At 44.1% G+C, this 25,465-nt stretch overlaps 1 protein-coding gene across 1 annotated transcript; it reads left to right on the top strand.

Annotated features, from left to right (window-relative positions):
• The first annotated feature begins 135 nt into the window (after positions 1 to 135).
• Positions 136 to 25,291, top strand: LOC118912637 (zinc finger protein 350). The gene is made up of 10 exons (XM_036885989.2): positions 136 to 559; positions 4,733 to 4,917; positions 5,294 to 5,420; positions 6,591 to 6,686; positions 9,865 to 11,189; positions 20,157 to 20,214; positions 20,322 to 20,341; positions 20,719 to 20,845; positions 21,127 to 21,222; positions 23,863 to 25,291. Exons 2-10 carry the CDS (start codon positions 4,903 to 4,905, stop codon positions 25,092 to 25,094), a joined length of 3,096 nt encoding a protein of 1,031 aa, XP_036741884.2. The 5' UTR covers positions 136 to 559; positions 4,733 to 4,902; the 3' UTR covers positions 25,095 to 25,291.
• Positions 25,292 to 25,465: the final 174 nt, after the last annotated feature.

Genomic DNA, 25,465 nt, shown 5'->3' with positions numbered 1-25,465 from the left:
TCATTCTTACAAACCGCTTCCAGCAAGCAATTTTCCGCCAGTAGTCTCCGTGGCTGTTCATTTACCCATCGGTAAAATCATGTATTGCTGTTTCTCTTTTCAGAAGTTAGTTCTCTGCAGCTGTACGGACACCTGAATTCCTTGTCCATATTGAAACCTTTTTTTTTAAATTTTTTTTCTACAAAGCGTAAAATGCCGCGACATTACCTTTCTGTCCAACCTGCCGAAAGCAACATAACCCGCCCGCTCCATGTTTGCCTCGCAAAGCTCAGTCTCTAAAAACCTCATTTTCCGCAGGCGCCGAAACCGCGGCGTAAGAAAGTAACCTCGGGGCCTCCCGGCTCCGCCCGCCCTCCCAACACGGCCCCCCGGCGCGGCGAGCCGGCTCCCGACGTGCTGCCTACCCGGGCAGCCCCGGAAACGCGCTGCCCGCCTTCTTCCGCCGCAGAGCCTCCTCGGCCGCCGTAGGCCGACGAAAAATCTGGGCGACGTTCCCGGAGGCAGCCGCAATTCGCGGAAGTGTGACGTTTGGACTCCGGTTGTGGTCTGGGTAAACCAGGTCAGCGCGCTGTTGTCCCTTGTGGTTTTCTCTTGACAAATCCGTGGGAGGTTTGTCTCGCACAGAAGGACGTGACGTCCACGGAGTGGAAGCGGAGCGGGTGGACCTGGGGGGCTGTTGGCGGGCGAGTAGGGCGCGCCGAGGTGGAGGTGTGTGGGCGGAACCCGGTGGGAGTCTGACGCGCCGGCGTGCGCTCGTGGTACCTGGGGTACTTAAAACGACTATGGATCTGCAGAGATCCTCGAGCGTGTCCCGGCCGTCGGGGTAGAGGGTTCCTCAGGGTCCTTCTGCTGGCAGGTGGTGCAGGTATTTGCGACGACCGCAGTCTGGTTCAGGTTGGGGATTTAATGTGCGGCTCAGTGATGGGGGTCTGGGGTGGGCGGTCATCACAGAGGGGCTCTGACTGCTCCGGCTTTCTGATTCATGGCTGTGTGAGCAGAGCCCGGTACAGAGAAGCAATGAGGGCTGACGCTTTGGACGCATGGGACCCTTGGCTGGTGTTTGGGTTGAGATTCCAACCTCGTCTGCTGGGACAGAGGCGAGCGGCCCAGAGCAGCAGTTGGAAACCATGTTTTTCAGCCTTTTATTCAGGACTTGACTAACTGCAGACCGAGGGACTAAGCCAGCAATGCTGATCTCTTATGTATGTCTGTGGCTGCTGTCGCCCTGCAAAGGCAGAATCGAGTTCTTGTGACATACATTTTGGCCCGCAAAGTCGAAAATGTGTTTTTGTGCCTTTGCAGAAAATGTTTCGTGGCAGCAGACACTGTTGCTTATTTGCCTGACATGCAGTCACACCTTTTCTTTGCTGACAGATCTCCATTTGGTTTATAGTATCCATCCTTTTAGGTAATTAATCCATTGTAAGTCCTGGTTGGTCTTAGTCAATTATGGTGGCTCCAGTTCCGGTTGCTAGTGTTGAATTTCTGTGAAATGAACTTAGATACATGGGGCAGCTCTAAGCAGCCTTACATGTGAAAACCTGCCTCAGGGAGCATTTTCTTTTTTAAATAAGTAATACCTTGAATCTTTCCATGTCAGTGATGATTTTGTCTGAATATAACCATAATTTTCTGTCCAGTTTCTAATGTTTGTAACCTATTCCTGTCTCAGTGCATTTGGCTGTTCTCTGATGCCGAGTAGGAAGGCAGGTAGGATGGTAGTGGGCATCTTGGTTCTGTTGCCTACCCAAAAAATTCACCCACTGCGTGGTCTGGAGTTAACATGTTTCTAAGAGAGTAGGATCATTGAATTATAAATTCATCCAGGATTTCCCATTGAAAGACATAAAAAATGTTTACAGTATAATCTGAGTTATGTCTTTATTAATAAAAAAACTTTATTAAAGCTTTGTCTTTTATTAATTCCTAACGATCTTTATTTGTACCACTTCTCTTTCTCTGATCCCTCCCACTGCAAATGTTTTATTGGTCTCTTTAAAAAAAAATTGGGTATTATTGAGCTTTTCCATTTATTTGTTGATTTAAAATATCCATAAAGTAATTAGTATAAAAGGAATATAAATATATGAAACAGTTGGTACCTAGGTCAAGAAGGAGAACACAGCCAGCACCCCAGTGGTGAGCCTCTTCCCAATTATATTACGTCCTCACACCCAAAGGTCACTACCATCCTATCTGTATAGCAAGCTTTTTCAGACTTTTCTTTACAGTTTTATCATATTAAAAAAATTTTTATTTTACATATGAACCATTAATTTGAGTTACTTGTGCCTATTTTTAACAGTGGGTCAGTGTAATCATAAACCACACATTTTTAAATCCCAGTCTTCTTTTGCCCAATAATTGTAAGAATCATTCATATTTTTGCACATAAGTGTATTTTTCTTATTTATTTTGCTGTGCAACAGAGTTCAGGCAAACATTCTATAAATACGTACACAGTAAATATTTTAGGAGTTGCAGGCCACAAACAGTCTCTCAGATATGCCTTTTTGTATTTTTAGAGTCTTTACAAAAAACTGTAGAAACCATTTTTAGTTTGCAAGCTAGACAAAGATTATAGTTCCTCCCTATCTTCCCATTGTTTGAGTATAGGGCAGTTTCCTACTGTTAATTAAACTTGTATTGGTTGCAATTCCGATTGTTTTGAATAATGCTGCTATGTGACTTCTTGTCAGTGTCTTCTGGTTCCAATGTACCCCTACTTGGGGCTGGTTGGAGGGTGTAATATAGACCTTAGCTGTACACCTCAGAATGAAATTGCTGTATGTTAAGGTGTGTAAAACTTCAATAGAGAAACGATGCTGAAATGTCTTCCAAAGTGGTTGTACTATTTACAGTTCCCCCAACAGAATATCATTTGCTTTATAGTGTGATTTATGTGGCCTGTTTAGAATATCTTTCCATATACCCTGATATCATTGAGAGATTCTGCTATGTTATCTTCTTAGTTTTACTAATTTTCCTCTCCCATTGCGATTGACAGCTGGCCCCTGTTAAAAAATTATTTTTTGTGTGTGTATGTTATAAAGTGGGGTTCCATATTCTCCCTGGCTACTCCCCAACACGGATATCTGATTGTCCCAGTACCATTTTTTTTAAAAGACATCCTTCCCACTTCTGTGCAGTGCCACCCTTCTTACCTAGTTCTCTGTATATGTAGGAGTCTTTATAGGCATTTAATTTTCTTGCTTTATCCTATTTGTCTGTTATTGTACTAATACTGTGTTTTTATAAGTAACTTAAAGTGATCGAGAAAATCTCCCAGCTCTTTTTAAGAGTGTCTGTAGCTGTCAGTTTAGGATTTCAACCAGATTTCCTTGAATTTATAGACATATTTGGGAGATATGATATATTTTAAATGTTTAGTTTCCTAAGTCATCTTTATAACCCATTTCAATTTATTTCAGTCTGTTAAAATTTCTCTCAATATTTCCTTTAACTTATCAAACATTTTTCATGGCATTCAGATGATATTGTTTATAAATGTTATTTTGCCAATGACTTGTTTTTTCTGTCAGTTACTGGGAAAGGTGTGTTTCTTGAAGTCTTCTACAAATTAGTAGGGATTTGTTTCTTCATGTTTTTTGGGCTATTTTTGATGTATACATTTAAGGCTGTATTGTTAAGTGGAGAGAAATTGAAAAATTTTATAATGCTGTAAATTGAAACTCTTGCCAGTGAGCATTTTTTTCTTTCTCTGTAGCAGATTTTGGGCTTTGTGGTCCATTTTGCCTGAGAATATACTTACGCTAGATTATCCATGGTCACTCTTTCCATCGTTATCTTTTCTAATCTTTTGTTCTCAAGATTTCCATAATATTATTTTCAGACATGTCACCTACAATAGCACGTTACTGAGGGTTAAGTTTAATCCAGTCTGACAGATTTGAGATATTTGAATCTAATGTAATTAACTGGAATCCTTGTTCTGTTTATAGATAATATAATGCTTACCATGTTTTATTTTAAGACAGTTATCTAAGTATATTGTACATTTTCCCTACTTGTTCTTTGTTCCTTATCTCCCCCACCACCTTTTTTTTTTTTTTGCCTTGTTTTCGATGAATTTCTTATTATATTTCCCCCTTCAGTTAGTTTGGAAATTACATACTTTAGGACAGTTCTCAGTTTCATCATGACACTAGAGATGACCTACAGCGTGGGCCCTTTCCTTTTCCAAATTCTTATGTTTATTCCACCTTCTAATTTTATACCAGTATGTATTTTAATTCTTCATGTATTTAAAACCACCTAAGGTGTTCTCATTATTGCTGAAAAGAGTGCTTCTGGATTCTCCCAGTACATTGGTGTTCACACTGAAGTGTGAGTCCTCCTGGGGTGTACAGAACGTTTGAAGAGGTACCTGAGCTCACATGGTTTAAGGAAAGCTGTGCCCAGACCCTCTCCTCCCCAGGGTCTGTCTGTATAAGTGATCTGCCTGTGGTTCCCCTACTCTGGGGACTGGGGGGCCAGGATGGATCTCACGTCCCCCTTCTCCTTTGACAATCGCCCTACTTTAACTTCACCTCCACCACACTCAGAGGCTAAGGCTTTCTTGGCCAGAAGAGTAAGGTCCTCTGGGGACACCAAATAAAGGGACACTCGGCAGTACTGCCGCCACTGTGTCCAGGTGAGTGCCCAGGAGCCGTGACAGCGCCTGGGCACAGAGGACTGTACCCCTCAAATTCAGTTTCTCCTTGACGCACAGGTCCTGAGTCCCCAGGAGCAGGAGAACCCTGTGAAGGAGGAAGAAGTGACAGGATCTGGTACCAGCATTTCTGCTGATACACGTGACGGAAGCCTGAGATCGCTGACCAGAGATCTGAGCAGATCCAGATCACGAAGAGCCCCCTTGCCAGCTGTTGAGAGGCAGGAGAGATGATCCAGGCCCAGGTGACTTCAGGCTCCTTTTAGCCCCGCCTTTGTTTCCTAGTGGACTTGGAGAGGCCTATAGAAAACCAGGCCCATTAATCTCAAAAGTACACATACATATGTCTTCTGTCTGTCACACACGCATGAGTGTGGTGTTTGTAGGTTAACAAGAAAATCTATCTTGTACACATTATAGAAAGTCCTAATAGGGAAGTGGATTGATGAGTGAATGCATAATTGCAGAATATTTTATTAGACATTTGCTTCAACAACATATGAAAATAACCCCACTAGATATCTAGCTATAGCCTATAGAGTAGATATAAGCAGAAAAACTTTACATTTCTTCCATATCATTGAAAACATGACTTCATTAAACAGCACTGTGTTATGACAGGAATCCCTGACATTTGACGATGTGGCTGTGGACTTCACCCGGGAGGAGTGGCAGCTCCTGACCCCCGCTCAGAAGGACCTGTACCGGGACGTGATGCTGGAGAACTACAGGAACCTGGTGTCACTGGGTGAGGACGGCGCCCCTGTGTCACCCAGAGGGTGCTTGCCCATCCGTGACCTCACCTCTCTCAGCTTCTGAACGTTCTGGTGTGTCCCAGGTTCTCTGAAGTGGTAGATTCTCTGGCCCCAGAGAAATTGGCATATTCTGCGTTCACCAGAGAGAGAAGCCTTGTAGATACATGTGACATTTTGATTTACATTAAGAAATGTATATATTTCACCTTTGTCTCTAGTTGTGGCACAGAGCTCCTAAAACTCTTAGAATCTCTTAAGCATAAGAGGGTGAACTTAAAATGGATGTCTTTTGGTTTTTCTTATAGCAAGACCCTTTTTACCACATCCAAGTTTATGTTAATGAAGTGGTATTTGAAAGGCTACAAGATAATCTAAGCGCAGGGGCTGGTAGCCAAGGGAACCAACCATGATTAGCAGATGAGAACTTTCCGTCCCACCCCCACCCCACCTCTGGAGAGGACCCAGGGGCTGGAGGTTAAATCAGTCCCCAGATGTTAAGGATCAGTCGTGTACTTAATGAAGCCTCCATGAAAACCCAAAAGGGTGGGTTCAGAGAGCTTTCGAACGGGTAAACGGGTGGAGGTGCAGGGAAAGTGGGGCACTCGGAGAAGACATGGAGCTCCGCGTCCCTTCCCACAGCCCTTACATACGTGTGTATCGTTTTCATCTGGCTGTTCCTGAGTTGTCTCCTTTTATAATAAACTGGTCATCTAGTAAGTAAACCGTTTTCCTGAGTTCTGTGAGTCACTCTAGCAAATTAATTTTACCTGAGAAGGGAGTCATGGGAACTTCCATTCTTATCCGTGGGATCAGAAACCCAGGAGACAACCTGGACCTGCAGGCAGCATTGGAGGGTAGGTGGGTGGGCAGTCTTGTTGAGCAAACCCCTAACCTGGGGCACCTGACACTTTGGCCAGAAGGATAATGTCAGAACTGAGCTAAATTGTGCGATACCCATTAGCATCCATCCCTAATGGGTGGCAAATCACATATCTGGTGTCAGAGTGAAGTAGTGTACTAGAGTATTGGCAGGAGACACGGAGGAGTGGGTTTTTCCTTTATAATGTGAAAGTCATTTTGTCCTTGAATGTCACATTCTGTGGTCTTCACAGACCCCACGCCTAATTCAGTGGGTCTGAGTCTTGTGTCGTCTCCCACGGCAGGCTATCCACCGAAGAGCCCGAACGCCCTCTCCAGGTTGGAGCGGGGGGAACGGCCGAGGGCAGGGGAAGACGGGATCCGAGGTGGGGCCCATCCAGGTGGGTGAGGCGACCCGCACAAGGGGCAGGCTGCGGGCCCACGTGCTCATCGCCCGGCGAAGGGTCACGACCGTGTGAGGGTCAGGCTCGGTGAGCACTGCCTGCTGCAGCTCTTGCCCATGGGAGAACTCTTTTTGTAGGAGTTTGAAGAAAAATACGTCCCTTTCTCTCTTCTGGGGTTTGATCTTCATTTTATCTACATCCAGATTTTTGTTTGCATAGTTGGCCTCTTCCTAGGTTCTCGAATCTTTCCCTTCCTCTTACTCCTTCACCTCCCTCACTGTGAAATTCCACCGCCCAAGGCCTCTCTCCGAAGAGGAAACGTTGAGTTCCTTGCTGTCTTCAGGCCTCTTCCTGCCCATTGGGAATGTTGATTTCCTGTCCTGACATCCGCCCCATCTTGGAAGCTGGGCCCCCAAAGTGAACTGGTCTCCACTGTGCCTTTCTCCCCACTCTCGGGTTCTCCAAAGGTTCTCTTTTCCATTCTGTCATGTGATCCAGCCCTTCAAAGCTTTCTTCAGTCGAATAGGCTAATCTAGTCACCGGTGAGGACTCTCAAATCGGCGTCTCCCTCATGTGATCCACAGGCTTTAGCTCTGTATCATTTACTCACCTCCACGGTGTCTCTGAGTTTCCAGTAATGGCCAGGACCTAGAATCACCTTCCCTCCAAGAACACCCGTGTGAGTTTGGGTCTCCTTTCTCCCGTGCATCTCCGTCGTGGCCATCCAAGCAGTACTTGAAATCTTCCCTCCCTGCAGAGCCCCCTCCCTGCAGTGGTCTCCCATTCATGATGAATTTTTAACTAGAAAACATATTTTAACAACCTACATATTCAGTTACAGCCTAAACCAGATCATAACTTGCTAACTTTGATTTAATTCCTCTGTATATTTTCTAATTTTTAACTTTCTTCTCATTCATCGTAGATGTTACCATTGATTTCATTTCCCCAAAACTTTCATTTTTCTTCCCATTATGTTCTGATGACATTGTCCCACTTACCTGCATTATCTATCATATGACATTAATCTTCTTTGCATGATCTCCATGATATGTCATCTTAATCACAAAGAGATTTCTATCTTCTGTTCAAAACTCTCCCTAGTGTGTTCCATACATGATCACTTTCTTGATTCATTCATGTATAAATTAGTTTTTGACAGCCTAGAGTATGGTGGAGGGTAAGAACAATGAGAAAAAAACATAGAGATAGAGCAGAGCTTTCTTTCATTCTAAGATCAGATGGCAAAGAGTTAACCAAAATAAGTAAATAATATGTCTAGGGGATGAAAAGTACTGTGATAAAAATTGAGTCGGGGCTGGGGCTAGGAAGGGAATGCTGCTTCGATGAGGTGCCTTTGAGCCAAGAGATGAAGGAAATTTGTAGGCCCTGGGTTAGGAGTGTTCCGTGTGAAGAGGACAGCAAGTACAAAAGTATAAAAGCCCAAGACAGGAAAGCATTTGAGAAATATTCCGGAGTCTGCGTGGACAGAGCAGTCTGTGCTGTCAGGCACATGATGGAGGCGTGGCCAAAGGGCCAGTATCAGAGGGAGGTGAGGGTGAGTAAGATTGGTCAAGTAGTCCATTTCAAGGAATCATGATTTTATCCTAATAAGATGAGAAAACGAGTTCTTGAGTGCCACAATGACATGAAATTCTTAATGTTTTCAAAGAATTTCTTTGCCTGCTGTGTAGAAAGCAGACAGCGAGCAGGGGTGCAAGCAGGAAAGTCATGTGAAAGGCAACTGCAGAACACGAGAGGGAGTGGTTGACTTCAGCATGGGCTCGTTATAGCGGGCAGGTGGGAGCTGACCTTCAAGTCAGTCAGGGCACTGACAGAAAGCGGATGAAAGTTGATGGTCACGTTCTTGAGGTGACAGCTGTTGTAAGGAACATCAAAGTGGCATAACTGAATAAAGGGGACCTTGACCTCAGCTCTGTGATTCTAGCAACAGGAAGTCTATTAAAGTGCATTTGAGATGTGAGAGGGATGTGAGTAGGCTCTCTGGGCATCAAGCGTCCCGAAACAAAACTGGAAAGTTCAAAGGCTGGAGGCAGGAGTGTGTCTGAGGAACATCAGGAGACCTGTTTGGATGGCGTGCAAGACAGCAGTAAGGTCAGTGGGGTAGTGTCTGGGGACTGGGGCAGTAGGTCACACGGGGCCTGTCAAGGACATTTCAAGACCTTAAGTATATCCCTTAGTATATGAGAAAATGTCAGAGAGTTTGAGTAGAGGTGGCCTGTTATCATATGATTTGTGTTGAAAAGATCACTCTGTCTCTTGCTCAGAAAACAGACAGGAGCTGGAAGGGGAGCAACGGGAAAGCCAGGCAGGAGGTTGCTGCGGGAGTACCCAAGACAGCGCTTGGCTCTGACGTGGGGAGGTGGCGTGGCCGTTAGTCCATTCTGTAGATATTTTATCTATCACTGAGATAGATGCTGTGTGTGAGTGACAGGAACAAATCAAGGGCGACCGTGAGATTGTCACTGTTGAAGAGAAGAGTGGAGTTGCCACTTACTGTGATGGAGGGAGGCAGGGATTTGGCTTGGGAAATAAGGAGTTCTGTTTTTGAGACTGCAAGTTAGATGTGCGTGAAGCCCTCTGCCGTGTCATTGTTATTCCCTGCAGTGTGCACCACCACCATGAGTCCACCAGTGAGGGCTGGATTTTTCCAAAATACAACCTGATTGCGCCTCCCTCCATTACCATTGCACCTTCGCACCAGTTTTCACAACCTGTTTTCCTTGTCTCTGTCTTTTGCCCCTTAAGTGTTTTCCCCAATTTGCAGTGCAGACAGCATGAACATGAAGAATATGTTTATGTATCCCCAACACTAGCACCATTCTAGTACACAGTAATCATCAGTAAGGATTTGTGATACGAGTGAGTCTGTGTCTCTCCAATTTGAATGAGGTGGTGCTTTAATGTGTGGCACAGTGCTCACAGTAAATTGCTTGTATTTGACAGCTTCTGCTTTTCTGCAAGGCCAGTATTTAGAAAGCCAGATAATGTGTTTATTTATCATTGTTGTTTTTTGAAATATATAAGGAACATTAAACATGGAGTTTTATTTATACTAAAAGGGTCCTCACTAAAAATTTACTAAGGTATTTTTTAAATTAGTTTTCTTCCAAATCAAGCCGATGGATGAATTCATTTTTCTTTTCTTTCCTAGAAATCTGGAGAGTCGATGATCATGAAAGCATGGACAATAGCTTAGAACAATGGCATAGATTTAGCACATTTAACAATACTGTTCATCAGAGTGGAATTCATTTTCTATTAAGGAAAAATCATGATATGCTTGACTTACATGGAAAAAATATGAAATCAAATTTAACTTTACTTAACCAGAGCAGAAGCTTTGAAATAAATAATGCTGCTGAGCTTACTGGAGATGGGAAATCCTTTCTCTGTTATAATAGTGAACGATTTCAGACTGAAATTCAATTCCCTGACAGCCAAAAACTCAGCACTAAGTGCCAAGTCATCAAGCATCAGAAAACTAAAAAAATAGAGAAGCCGCATGTGTGCAGTGAATGTGGGAAAGCCTTCATCAAGAAGTCTTGGCTTAGTGATCATCAGATCATTCATACAGGAGAGAAACCCCATCGATGTAGTCTATGTGGGAAAGCCTTCTCCAGAAAGTTCATGCTCACCGAGCACCAGAGAACTCATACAGGAGAGAAACCTTACGAATGCACTGAGTGTGGCAAAGCCTTCCTCAAGAAATCACGGCTCAATATACATCAGAAAACACATACAGGAGAGAAACCATATATATGCAGTGACTGTGGAAAAGGCTTCATCCAGAAGGGAAATCTCATTGTACATCAGCGGATTCATACAGGTGAGAAACCGTATATATGCAATGAATGTGGAAAAGGCTTCATCCAGAAGACGTGCCTCATAGCACATCAGAGATTTCACACAGGAAAGACCCCCTTTGTGTGCAGTGAGTGTGGAAAATCGTGTTCCCAGAAATCAGGCCTCATTAAACATCAAAGGATCCACACAGGAGAGAAGCCCTTTGAATGCAGTGAATGTGGGAAAGCCTTTACCACAAGGCAAAAACTCCTTGTCCATCAAAGAACTCACACGGGAGAGAGACCTTATGTCTGCAGTGAGTGTGGGAAAGCTTTTGCATACATGTCTTGCCTTGTTAAACATAAGAGAATACACACAAGGGAGAAACGCGGAGATTCAGTCAAGGTGGAAAGTCCCCTCAAAGAGAATCTCAGTTTGTCACAGACTAGTGCTGCCATGCAAGAGGAGGGCTCTGATAATACAGTGACTCTGCAAGTGCCTTCCGTGTCCCTTCAGACATCGCTAAACATGAGTGGGCTCCTAACAAATAGGAATGTAGTCATAGTGGGGCAGCCTGTTGCCAGGTGTGCACCCTCAGGAGGACTTTGCCAGGAGAGACACCTTATGAATGCAGTGAATGTGGTTACGCCTTCAGTGGTCAATTATGTCTTATTTTATGTCACAGAGAACCAGTAGGAAAAAACTCAAGGTATTTCATGTGTAAAAGGTTGGAGCTAAAGTTTCCAGCTCATTCTATGGCTGAAGAGTATATATTGAGAAAAACTGTAAATGCTGAGACTGGGAAAGCCTGATAGCCTCCTATTATGTATATGCATCGATACAGGGGCATCACCGGATGTGACTCAAACACATACAACATCAATTGCTCTGTTGGGTCAATTAAACAAATGAAGGCAGCTTGAGTTCAACTAAGTGGTGGAAATGAGCAGGTGAAGTTTTAAAACAAGGTAATTTGTATCTGGATGTTATGAATGAAGGGCTAATACTGGATTGGTGAGAGATGGGAATGTATACAATCAGTTCAGTCGGTCCAGGTCCAGGTCAAGGTGAAGGATTAATTGAAAACTGGGATGTCTACCATAAACTTTTAGAAGTTTATATTATATAGAGTCATGAAACAACAACCTACGATTGAGCCTATTTGTTTCATTTACTGTTTGTCAAATACTCCCTGTGTACTGTCCCTGTTCAGGAGCTGAGGATACACTGGTGATCAAAACAGAAAAAGCCTGTAGTCTCTAAGAGGAGGCACTGAGGTAATTGGACTGTCTTTAGTGGTACCTTTGCAGGTCACCGAGTAAGGGGGTGTCACTCTCTAGGTGAAATAGACGCCATCTTAACTACATTCTGGTTGCTACAAGACAATACCATAGCCTGGGTGGCTTTTAGAGAAATTTATTTCTCACATTTCTGCAGGCTTCAAAGTCCAAGATCAGAGTGCTGGCAGACTCTGTTTATTGAGCACCTGCTTCATGGTTCACAGAAGATAGTCATTTGTGTCCTCACATAGGGGAAAGGGAATGGAGCTCTCTTGGATGTCTTTCTAAGGGCACTAATCCCATTTATGACAGCTCCACCCTCATGACCTAATCACCTCTCAGAGGCCCCACTTAATACTATCACTAATGTGGGATTAGGCATCAATGTATGAATTTTGGGGGGACACAAACATCCAGTCCGTAGCAGGTATCGAGTACAGTCGTTCCTCCAATCCATTCCAAGACTCCCAGTGGATGCTTGAAACTACGGATATTAAACCCTATGTATAATTTTTGTCCTATACGTACCTATGACAAAAGTTTATAAATGAGGCACAATAAGAGATTAACAATAAGTAGTAATAAAACAGTTATAACAATGTGCTATAATAAAAGTTATGTGAATGTGGTCTCTCCAAATCTTAGTGCACCATACTCATCTTTGTGTTGATGTAAGAAGATAAAATGTCCCTGTGGTGAGGTGAATTGAAGTGAAGGATGTAGGCACAGTGACGTAGCCTTAGGTTATGTGGGTAAAAGTGTAGTATTTCCAGAGTATCTCCCCTGGCTTCAGTGCATTTGCATATCCTCAGGGGTGGAGAGAAGTCCATCTCCATATCCATGGGTAATTACCTGGGCGACCCAGGGCGTGTCTGAACCTGGGAGGTTAAGGGGAGGGTCTGGCTGGCTTAGTGGCTTCTGGAGCTGAGGAGAAAGGCAGCCCTGGACCGCAGTTTGTAAGCAATAAACGGGTTTTAAGTTTTTAAAAATATTTCTCCCTTTGACTGATATCGGCTTTTAGAGGTATTTTGCCCCAGGACTTCCTCTCCCCAGACTTACAGGCTACTATTGACCTTCGATGATAGGTCAGAAGGATCCTCTGCTTCCAGCCTGCTGTTGATCTGTGCTAACTGAAGCGGATGCCGGGGTTCTTGTTCACAGAGCCGAAGAGTGAGCTTCCCAAACACCCAAGGTAGGAGAGCCAGGGAGAGGCTTTTATTGAGAGAGACAGTGAGAGGACAGAGCTCCTGGCTCAGGCCAGGAGGGGACAAGAGATCCATAGTTGTGCGTTGTCTGGGGGTTTTATAGGCAGTTGAGGATTTTGGGGAATTTTAAAAAAGGCTGAGGGGTGTGGACTTAGTAAGTGGGCCCTGAATATTTAAAACTAATACAAGCAACTTCCTGCTCTGATGATTTCTCCCTGAGATACCAGCATCTTGGTCTGGGAGCTTTATCAAAATAGGCCGCCTGTCCAGACTGCAAGGTGGACTGAGGTATTGTTTGCTAAAGAGTAAGAATTTTCTCAACTCCCTGGGTATTAAAATGCAATCTTATCTTTAAGGTGGGATCCTTCCTGCCTTGTACTATGTTGTTTATGTCTGGGCTTGCGTGCTAAATTAGTTGCCCAGTTTGCAAATCACCTCACCAGGTCTTAAGGAGGAAAGACAGCACATAGGCCTGGGCCTTTTAGCATGCTAAAATGAATCTTAAGATTACAAATGATTAGCATAAGCATTAAAATATGATCTGATCTCGCTGAAGAATGACTCTAGAGCTGAATGTTTAACACAGAGTTTTGGTAGGGGGTTTCCTTACATGTAGGTACATTGCTCTGACTGCAAATATACTGCCTTGCTTTTTCCGGAGGCCCTCACCCTACTCTGACTACACCCACAGTCCCTGTCCCAAAGCTATACTAGTGTATATATACTGTGTTACAACTGTAGTAGCTGAAACTGTTACGGAAAATACTGGAAAAACCTGGACAGGATCACTGGCCGAAGAACCAAGCGGCCCTAGGAAGTCTTGGAGTGTTGAGGTTTTAATTTTACACCAGCGGCTCAGAGGGGAGTTATCTCCCAAGGTCTGAGCCCCGAACAAAGGCAAAGGGGGGCAATACATATCTTTCTGCTTTTGTATCTGCAACATTTCTATGTGCACAGCAAACGAGCAGGCAAGGGGGAGTGAAGGGCGGGGGAAGTGACGGGAGTTTGTTGTCTTTGCGAAGAGGAGCAGCAGAAGGGAGCCACCTGGGCCATACATACTGCTGCCCTTATAAGTTTTTCCCTATCAAAACTACTGTAAAGAGGAACTGTTGGGGGAGAGGCGCTGTGTATTTCCTCTGTCCTTGTCCCCACCGCAAGAATTGAAGGGCAGAGACAGTAGTGAAGCGAAGTAAAAGTTTTATTTAAAGTTACTTAGAAAATGCAGGTGACCTCAGAGAGAGAGGAGTGCCCTGAAAGGTTGGAGAGAGTTTAAGATTAAGAGATTTCACACTTAGAAAGTGTGGGCGACCTCAGGAGCGTACTGACAGGTTGAGGGTTCCCCCTTTTAATGATTTTTTTAGGAATGTGACAAAGGGCTAGGGGTGTGGACTTGTTAAGTGGTGTCAAGTATCTTGAATGTTTCTTATCAGTCCTCTAGATAATTGCAAAATTAGCTTAACGCAAGAAATTTACTGTTCTGGTTCCCTCCCAGGATAGCAGCTTCCTGGTTTCGGAGCATATCAGTCAAGCTAAAGAGTATGTAAAGAATCTTCTTAAACTAACTGGGTTTTTTTTCAAAATGCAATTTTGGCTTTAAGGTGGGATCTCCCTGTCTTTATTATGCTGTTTATACGTGGGCCTTTTAGCAGGCTTACAATGGCACAATGAAGACATGGGCTGTGCTCAGGTACTTCTCTTTAGCTGGGGAATATTCAAACATTTAAGGCCAAGTTGCTCTTGACCTTTGAGCTTTATTTGATTAACTCATTAACTCTGTGTGGGATTAATGGGATTATTACATAAATCAAGTAATATAGAAATCAAATGTACAAATACACATGACTTGTTTTTCCTACAACTCTTGATGTGTAATCAAAAACAGAATGAGAACCAAAACAGTTCCCACTGCTCAGGGCCGCCTTCACATGGTTTCAGTATCCTTGATGTGAGAAACACTCACTGGTCCATATTCAGTAAGTGGATATGGAGGCAAAGAGAACAGCTGAGGGAGGCTTTAATGACCGTCTTGCAAGATCGGGTGTCTGGTGGGCGGGCACACCTGGGGAGTTTGGCGCCAATAATTTATCTCCTAGTGCGCGAGTCCCTCCCCTGGTTCCTCATTGGCTGAGTACTACAGAGTTCACATTCTTCCCCGGCCGTCGCCTAAGTCAATTATATCGTTCCTTTACATTTGTCTTGATCTTATTGGTAGGTTTAAAAAACTCAAACAGGTATCGCCAGGCCCTTATCAATTCCCCAACCCCCCCCCTCAGCCCGAGCAGCTGCCACCACGTGGCCCTTTGTTAATACCTTACTGTTAAAATGTTTAAACATCCTAGTGGGAATAAATCACATTTAGGTTTTATACTCTTTCCTAACACTTGAGAAGCGTCGCGACCTTGGGCTAGACTCAAGGCCAGATAATGATGTTTAAAGTACATTTTAAGTTCATTTGCTCAATAAATATGAGAAGTGCCCTTTCGGCATTACTCTTGCGCAGTTAAGCCTCGAGTACTCTGGCTGGTCCTCTCAGATCTTTGATTTCTCATCGTGTCTTCTCCCTTATCTGCGGGTCAGAAGCAGGTGAGTCTTTTCTGGATTTATAGTTTTAACTGCTTAACTGAGTCCTTTTTAGGGGGCTTTACTGACCTTGTTCTCTTTCCACCCTGTTCATATCTATTTTCCTGCCTAACAGGACTACTGTAATTGGTTCAAGGATTTGTGATAATTTGTCAGAGGGGTATATTATTTTGAGGGAGGGCAAGGACTCCTCCTAATGGTTTTTAAGCACCTTAGGGTGCAAGTTTTTTTTTTAATGCCCATGTTTTATCTCATGTCGATTAAAAATAACACTAGTTTTTTTTGCATTTAAATTTTAGAGTTTTAAAAACAAAATGAAACGGTCCCTCAGTTGCACTACAGCACATTTCAGTTGCTCAGTAGCTATATGTGACTAGTGGCTTCCTTGTTGGACAGCGTAAGACTATGAGCAGAATTTTCAGCTGTGGCGGGAAGCACGTACTGAGAAAAACCTGTCATTTCCGGAAGGTTGTATTGGAACGTTTTTGTATTGATTTTGAACGTGAGTGAATGAGCCAGCGGACGAATCAGAGTACTCGTCATTGTTTGTCATTGCCCAACTTCATAAAGCAACTTAGCCTGCTCCATGTTTGCCTCTGGAAGCTCCAGTCTTTGAAAACCTCATTTCCCGAAGGAGTCAAAGGAGATCAATTCCGGGGCTTCTGGGCCCCGCCGGGCCTGCCCCGCCGTCTGCACGTCCGCCCCTCAACAGGGCGGCGAGCGGGGCCCAGACGTACTGCTTCGCGGGGCAACACGGGAGACGCGCGGTCACCCGCCCTTCCGGGGCCTCCGCGGCCGCCGTAGGCGGAGCCGGGAGTCGCGCGGTGGGAGCAGTTCCCGGAAGTAAGACTTAGGCTCTCCTGGTCCGGGGAGAACCAGGTCAGTGTGTGTTTTTTCCCCTTGGAAGTTTTCTCGTCACAGCAGGAGTGTCGTTTCTCGCAGGGTGACGTGTGGACGTGCAGTGTGAACCCTTGGAATCACTGCCGGCGCGGAGATGGAGCGTGTTTATGGGGAAGCGGGAGGGGCACTGGTTTGAGGTGTCTTGAGGGGAACCAGCCGCGTCTGTGTTTGGGGTGTCAGGTCCCTCCGCTTGCAGGTGGTGCAGGTGGTATTTGCGACGATCGCAGTGTCTGGTTCTGGCTGGGGATTTAATGTGCAGCTCGGTTGTGGGGCTGGGGGTGCGGAGTCGTCGTCGCGGGGTGTCTGGTCTGGCCTTCGGATTAATAGCCTGTGTGATCCGTCTGGGACAGACCCGTGGGACCCCTGGCTGGTGATTGGGTTGAGGTTCCAACCTCGGCTGCTGGAACAGAGGCGAGCGGCCCAGGGCAGCAATTGGAAAGCATTTGTTTTTCAGCCTTTTACTAAGGTCTTGACTAACTGTAGACTGAGGGACTAACCCAGCAACGCCCGTTTGTTATGTATCATCTGTGGCTGTCATTGCCCTGCAAAGAATTTTGAGTCCTTGTGATAGAGATAATTTTGGCCCTTAACGTTGAAAATGTATTTCTGTGTCTTTGTAGAAAATGTTTGCCAACTGCCGGCACTGGCCTCTTAATAGGTAACAGTAGACACTGTTGCTTATTTGCCTGACATACAGTCACACATTTTTTTTTCTAGCAGTCTATTAAGTACCCATCCCTCTGGCAAGTGCAATGTAATGAGTCACAAAAAATACATATTTGGTCAATAATGTGACCAAATATTTATTTCCCAGGTATATATATAGTCTTCTTCCACAGTTCCTGAAAACACTGCAGAACCTTAAAGGTGCAATGGGTACCTTGTCAGGTTAATGAGAGACCCAAAGGCAGGAAGGGGCTGGAGGTTGAATCAGCCAGTGACCAGTGATTTGGTCAATCAGGACTATTCAGTGAAACCCTCACAAAAATCATTTGGAGGAGCATATCACTTCTGGGATCCTGCTTCTCTGGTGGAGAGAGCTTCCATGCTTGGGGAACCAGAAAGCTTGCCTGTGCCACTGAGCCAGGCCCCAAGCTCCACGGGGAGAGAAGCTCCTTTATTTGGGACTTTGCCCTAGATGTATCTCTTCATTTAGCTGTATCCTTTATTAAACTGTTAAACCTAAGTATCTTCCTGAGCTTTGTGAGCCGATCTAGCAAATTAAATTGAACCTAAGTGGGAGGCCATAGGAACCTCCAATCTGTAGCCAGTTGGTCAGAAGCACAGGGAACTGCTTGCAATTTGTGACTGGAGTTGGGGGTAGGGGAGCAGTCTTGTAGGACCGAGCCCTTAACGTGGAGAATCTGATGCTGTTTTCAGGCAGATGTGAGAATTGAGTTGTGTTCTCCTACACCCTGCTGGTGTTTGAGAATTCCTTGACTGTGTGTGGGAAGACTCCCTCCCGCAACACACACATTTGAATTGGGTCCAGAAACCTGAAAAGAGTTACACTATTACTGCTATATATTATTGTTGTGTAGAAATAAAGACACACAAGGTGGTGATCCATATCTCAGTTGATTAGTAAGTCCTGGTTGGTCTTAGCCAATCGTGCTGGTTCCAGTTCTTACTGCTAATGATTGAATTACTACAAAATGTTCTTAGGTATATGATACAGTTCTAGCTGGCTATATATGTGAAAATCTGCTGGGAGTTTCTGGGGGAGCATGATCCTTTTTAAATGCCTTTTTTTGCATCTCTTTTTCAATGCTGATAATAATGAAGATAACCTTAATTTCTGTCCTGCCTTCTAATGTTTATAACATTCTTATCTCAATGCATTGGGTCAGCTCCACAATGTGAAGTTGAAAAGTGGTGAGAAAGTGGACATTTTATTATTGTGTTGCCTACCCACAAACTTCATCTGCTATAATCTCCAGAGTTAACATGTTTCCAGGAGGGTTAATCTAGGATTTCAAATTTAATGACGTAAAGATATTCATAATAGTCTTTTAGACAAAAATATATATGCATAATGTATCTGAGTCATATCTCCCATTTATTCCTTATATTCTTTATTTGCATTTTGTCTTTTGACCCTATACATACTGTGATATGTATTTTATTGTTGTTTTTCTCTTCAGGTAACAAGCCTTTGGTGTTTCTGAACACTCCCATTTCTTTGCTAATTTAAAAGATTTGCAAGTTAATCAATATAAAAGACATTGCCCATATTAAGAAACACAACATTGCCAAACACCCCAGTGGTGTTCTGAGAGCCTCTTTCCAATTATATTACATCCTCACACCCAGGGGTCATTACCATCTGTCTGTATAGCAAGCACTTTCAGTATTTTCTTTATAGTTTTATAATACAAGTACTCATTCCTAACATTATTTATTTTATTATACATCATCATACGTCAAGCATTTTTTAAATGTCAGGCTTCTTTTGCTCAATATTTATGAGAATCATTCATGTTTTTCCACATAGGTGAATTTTTTCTTTTTTCCTTTTGCTCTGTAAGAATGCTCAGGCAACTGTATTATATAGATATCCACACAGTAACCTTTTCAGAATTTGCACGCCACAGGTCTCTCATATATGCTCATTTTTGTTTTACAGTCCTTGAAGAATATAAAAAGAATTCTTAGCTTTCAAGTTGGGCAAATACTGTACTGTCTGCATAGCTATCCATTTGAGTATATGGCCATTTTTCTACTATTTATTCAATTAGTAATGTTTGCATTTTGGTTTATCATGAATAATGCTGCTATGAAAATTCTTGTCATGTCTTCTGGTTCCAATATGCCCTTATTTTCGGAGGACTTGATGGATGTAAAATTCAGAGTGAATTGGCTTCCGGGCTGGTGAGCACAGGCAGATGCAGAGAGAGAGTGCACGCCTGCCGAGGGTGTGGAGACTCCTCGCCCTTTCCCACGCATCCTGTCCTGGCCATCTCTTCCGTATTAGAAACCTTCTTTTGGATGAATTTTTTATTTTTTTTAACATTTCCCTCTTCTGGTAGTACTGCAAATTATGTGCTTTAAGAAAATCAGTGGTTTCCTCATGACACTAGAGATGACATACAGCATGGACCCTTTCTTTCTCAAATTCTTATGCTTATTAGTTCCTTCACATTCTTCTCCAACATTAAAAGCAGCTTAGGCTTTGTTTTCCACCTTCTGATTCTTTACTGTTATCATGTATTTTAATTCTTCATGTATTTAAAACCACCTAAGGTGTTCTCATTATTGCTGAAAAGAGTGCTTCTGGATCCTCCCAGTACATTGGTGTTCACACTGCAGTGTGAGTCGTCCTGGGGTGTACGGGACATTTGAAGAGGTACCTGAGCTCACATGGTTTAAGGAAAGCTGTGCCCAGACCCTCTCCTCCCCAGGGTCTGTCTGTATAAGTGATCTGCCTGCGGTTCCTCTGCTCTGGGGGCCGGGGGGCCAGGATGGATCTCACTTCCCCCTTCTCCTTTGACAGTCACCCCACTTTAACTTCACCTCCACCACACTCAGAGGCTAAGGCTTTCTTGGCCAGAAGAGTAAGGTCCTCTGGGGACACCAAATAAAGGGACACTCGGCAGTACTGCCGCCACTGTGTCCAGGTGAGTGCCCAGGAGCCGTGACAGCGCCTGGGCACAGAGGACTGTACCCCTCAAATTCAGTTTCTCCTTGACGCACAGGTCCTGAGTCCCCAGGAGCAGGAGAACCCTGTGAAGGAGGAAGAAGTGACAGGATCTGGTACCAGCATTTCTGCTGATACACGTGACGGAAGCCTGAGATCGCTGACCAGAGATCTGAGCAGATCCAGATCACGAAGAGCCCCCTTGCCAGCTGTTGAGAGGCAGGAGAGATGATCCAGGCCCAGGTGACTTCAGGCTCCTTTTAGCCCCGCCTTTGTTTCCTAGTGGACTTGGAGAGGCCTATAGAAAACCAGGCCCATTAATCTCAAAAGTACACATACATATGTCTTCTGTCTGTCACACACGCATGAGTGTGGTGTTTGTAGGTTAACAAGAAAATCTAACTTGTACACATTATAGAAAGTCCTAATAGGGAAGTGGATTGATGAGTGAATGCATAATTGCAGAATATTTTATTAGACATTTGCTTCAACAACATATGAAAATAACCCCACTAGATATCTAGCTATAGCCTATAGAGTAGATATAAGCAGAAAAACTTTTACATTTCTTCCATATCATTGAAAACATGACTTCATTAAACAGCACTGTGTTATGACAGGAATCCCTGACATTTGACGATGTGGCCGTGGACTTCACCCGGGAGGAGTGGCAGCTCCTGACCCCCGCTCAGAAGGACCTGTACCGGGATGTGATGTTGGAGAACTACAGGAACCTGGTGTCAGTGGGTGAGGACGGCGCCCCTGTGTCGCCCAGAGGGTGCTTGCCCATCCGTGACCTCACCTCTCTCAGCTTCTGAACGTTCTGGTGTGTCCTAGGTTCTCTGAAGTGGTTGATTCTCAGCCCCACTCGGGTCCTGGAGTAGAGGGTGTCATATCCCCTTCCTGAGAGAAAAGCCTTTACTTTTAGGTGTGGAAGTCATTTTGTCCTTGAATGTCACATTCTGTGGTCTTCACAGACCCCACGCCTAATTCAGTGGGTCTGAGTCTTGTGTCGTCTCCCACGGCAGGCTATCCACCGAAGAGCCCGAACGCCCTCTCCAGGTTGGAGCCGGGGGAACGGCCGAGGGCAGGGGAAGACGGGATCCGAGGTGGGGCCCATCCAGGTGGGTGAGGCGACCCGCACAAGGGGCAGGCTGCGGGCCCACGTGCTCATCGCCCGGCGAAGGGTCACGACCGTGTGAGGGTCAGGCTCGGTGAGCACTGCCTGCTGCAGCTCTCGCCCATGGGAGAACTCTTTTTGTAGGAGTTTGAAGAAAAATACATCCCTTTCTCTCTTTCTGGGGTTTGATCTTCATTTTATCTACATCTAGATTTTTGTTTGCATAGTTGGCCTCTTCCTAGGTTCTCGAATCTTTCCCTTCCTCTTACTCCTTCGCCTCCCTCACTGTGAAATTCCACCGCCCAAGGCCTCTCTCCGAAGAGGAAACTTTGAGTTCCTTGCTGTCTTCAGGTCTCTTCCTGCCCATTGGAATGTTGATTCCCTGTCCTGACATCCGCCCCATCTTGGAAGCTGGGCCCCCAAAGTGGACTGGTCTCCACTGTGCCTTTCTCCCCACTCTCGGGTTCTCCAAAGGTTCTCTTTTCCATTCTGTCATGCGATCCAGCCCTTCAAAGCTTTCTTCAGTCAAATAGGCTAATCTAGTCACCGGTGAGGACTCTCAAATCGGCGTCTCCCTCATGCGATCCACAGGCTTTAGCGCTGTATCATTTACTCACCTCCACGGTGTCTCTGAGTTTCCAGTAATGGCCAGGACCTAGAATCACCTTCCCTCCAAGAACACCCATGTGAGTTTGGGTCTCCTTTCTCCCGTGCATCTCCATCGTGACCATCCAGGCAGTACTTGAAATCTTCGTTTTTGTCCCATTATATTCTGATGACATTAAGTCCCAGTTAACCGCATTATTTGTCATATGACATAAAATTCTCCTTTCAGTGATATCTGACACATAGTTTATCCTACTAACAGAAATTTCCATTTTCTTTCTAAACCCCAGTGTGTTCTGTGCATGTGATTGCTTCTTGATTCATTCCTTTATATTTTTTGATAGCCTGGTATCTGCTGGAGGGCAACAGAAATGATAGCATATCAGTAGTCTCTCTATTGAAGTCGACCAAGGGCTTTCATTCTAAGAGGTGATATAAAAATCAAAATGAAAAAGAAATAATATGTGGAGGGTAAAAATTGCAGTGATAAAATGAAGTCAGCACAATGATACAGTAAGTGCTGGGTGTTGGCTCCTTTTTAGGGACGGGAACTCCTTTCTGAGGGGTAGACTGTAAGTTAGATATGCTTGAAGCCCTCTGTTTTGTCATTGTTGCTCCCCCCAGTGCAGACCACCACCATGAATCCACCTGTGAGGGCTGGCTTTTTCCAAAATGTGACCTGATTCTACCTGTCTCCATGTCCATTGCACCTTCCCACTAATTTTTACAGCCTGTTTCCCTCGTCACTGTCTCTGCCCTTTAAGTGGTTTCCCCAGTCTGCAGTGCATGAAGAGTATGCTTGTGTATCTCCAACATGGCCCCATTCTAGAAACACAGTACTCATCAGTAAGGGTTGGTGGCATGAGTGAGTCTGTCCCTCTCTACTTTGGATGAGGTCGCTCCCACCTGTGGCCCACTGCTCACAGTAAATTGCTTGTATTTGACAGTTGCTACTTGTTTTGTAAAGCCAGTGTTTAGAAAATAGCCAAATGTGTGTTTATTCATTGCTGTTTTTTGCACTGTATAAGAAACATGATGTTTACACTCGTGATAGAGTGCAGTTATCTCTGACACCAAATGAGATGTGTATTTCTTCCCTGTGTATATGTATAACAGTAACAATATCATACGTAACAGTAGCAGTAGTGCAGTTTCATTTGGTACCTGAACCAATTTTCAATGTGTTTAAATATGTGGGAGGGGGTCTTCCCACACATACTTAGACCAAGCAATTCTCGAACACCAACAGGGTGTCTGAGAACTCAACTCAGTTCTGATGCAATTTGCCTAGAGATGGCACCAGATTCCCAGGTTAAGGGCTCCGTCCTAGAAGACTGCCCTGCACCCCCAACTCCAGATGCTGCTCACAAGCCCCAGGCAGTTCCCTGTGCTTATGACCTGCTGGCTACAGATTGGAGTTTCCCATGACCACCTCCCCTTAAGTTTGATTAATTTGCTTGAGTGGCTTACAGAGCTCAGGAAAACACACATTTACCAGTTTAATAAAGGATACAAGTTAACAGCCCCATGAAGAGAGACATAGAGCACGGTGTCAAATAAAGGAGCTTCTATCCTTGTTGAGCGTGGGGCCTGGCGCAGTGGCACTTGGAGGCTATCTGATTCCCCAGGCATAAAGCTCTCTAACCGAGAAGCAGGACCCAACGAGCAGAGCAGGCAGAGCGTAGAACACAGCAGAGGGGACAAAGCTCTTCTCAGAGGTTTTTATAAGGGCTTCATTGCATAAACTATTGGCCACTGGCTGATCCAGCCTCCAGCCCCCGCCCTTGTTTGGGCGTCCAAAAATCTCATTAACATGACAGAACACCCATTTTACCTTTATGACTCTGTAGTGTTTTCAGGAACCTTGGATGAAGACCAAAATACCTGGGAAATACATATGACAAAATATATTTGTTTCTTATAACTCATTGTATCACACAGAGTCATCACTAAAAAGATACCTGGCATCAAGGTTTTTTTTTTAAATGTCTTTATTCCAAATCAAAGTGATGGGAGGATCCATTGTTTTCTTTCCTAGATATGTGGAAAGCTGATGATCATCTACCAGAACACCTACAAAAAGGAAGTACGGAGAATAGCCTTGTACAGTGGCTCAAACATAACACCTTTAAAGATTTTGTTCATCAGGATAGAAGTCACTCTGTGTTAAGGCAAAGTCGTGGTATGTTTGACTTCCATGGAAAAAGTATAAAATCAGATTTAACTTTACTTAACCAGAGCGGAAGCTATGAAATAAATAATCCTGTTGAGTTTACTGGAGATGGGAAATCCTTTCTCCATGTTAAGCATGAACAATTTCAGAGTGAAATTCAATTTCCTGAAAGCCAAAAACCTAGCACTCAGTATGGAGTCATCAAACATAAGAAGTCTCAAAAAATAGTGAAGATTCATGTATGCACTGAATGTCGGAAACCCTTCATCAAGAAGTCTTGGCTCGCTGAACACCTGAAAACACATACAGGAGGGAAACCTCTTGAATGCACTGAATGTGGAAAAGCCTTCATCAAGAACTCACAGCTCAGAGTACATCAGAAAATACATACAGGGGAGAAATCATACGTGTGCAGTGAATGTGGAAAAGCCTTCAGCCAGAAGGGAAGTCTCATGGTACATATGAGGATTCATACAGGTGAGAAACCTTTTTTATGCAATGAATGTGGAAAAACCTTCATCCAGAAGGGACATCTCATGGTACATCTGAGGATTCATACAAGTGAGAAACCTTTTGTATGCAATGAATGTGGGAAAGGCTTCAACCAGAAGGCATACCTCATGGCACATCAGAGATTTCACACAGGAAAGACTCCCTTTTTGTGCAGTGAATGTGGAAAACCCTATTCCCGGAAATCAAGCCTCATTAAACATCAAAGAATTCACATAGGACATAAACCCTTTAAATGCAGTGAATGTGGGGAGGCCTTTATTTGGAAAGCACAGCTAGTTACACATCAGAAAACTCATAAGGGAGAGAGAACCTATGGATGCAGTGAGTGTGGGAAATCATTTCAAGGGAAGTCAGTCCTCAAGAAACACCAGAAACTTCATTCAGTCAAGAATCCTTCCTCAGAGAGTCACAGGTCATCACTGACCAGTGTTCCAAAAAAGAAAAATCTTGTTAATGTGGTGACTCTGCAAGTACCTTCTGTTGTTGCTCAGCCAGCACTAAACATGAGTGGGCTTCCAGCAAGTAGGAATGTAATCATGCCAGATGAGCACTCTCAGGAGGATCTGGCCAAGACAGACACCTAATGAATGGCAGTGAGTGTGGTTGTGCCTTCAATGATCAATTACATCTTATATGTCTCAAAGAGGTAGGGAAAAATTCAAGAGACATTCTGTGTGGAAAAGGATTAAACCAAAAATGTGTAGCTCATATTATGGGCGAAAAGCATATACTAAGAGATTATGTAAATCCTCATTCCATTAAATAAATGCATTGAAAGAGAGGCATAATCTGTTAACTCTTAACAGTTACATCAATTTATTGTGTCAATAATACAAATTAAGGAACCTGGAGTTCAATTAAGTGGAGGAAATAAGTGAATTTTTACAATATATAAAATATGTTGTATCTGGAGTGTTACTCTGATCAAAAAACCAGGAATGGGCTAATACCTGAT

This window comes from Manis pentadactyla (assembly GCF_030020395.1).
Source record: "Manis pentadactyla isolate mManPen7 chromosome 15 unlocalized genomic scaffold, mManPen7.hap1 SUPER_15_unloc_1, whole genome shotgun sequence".
In the NCBI taxonomy this organism is placed as follows: Eukaryota; Metazoa; Chordata; class Mammalia; order Pholidota; family Manidae; genus Manis; species Manis pentadactyla.
The sequence above is the reverse complement of the archived record's forward strand: the minus strand, read 5'-3'. Positions and strand labels throughout refer to the sequence as shown.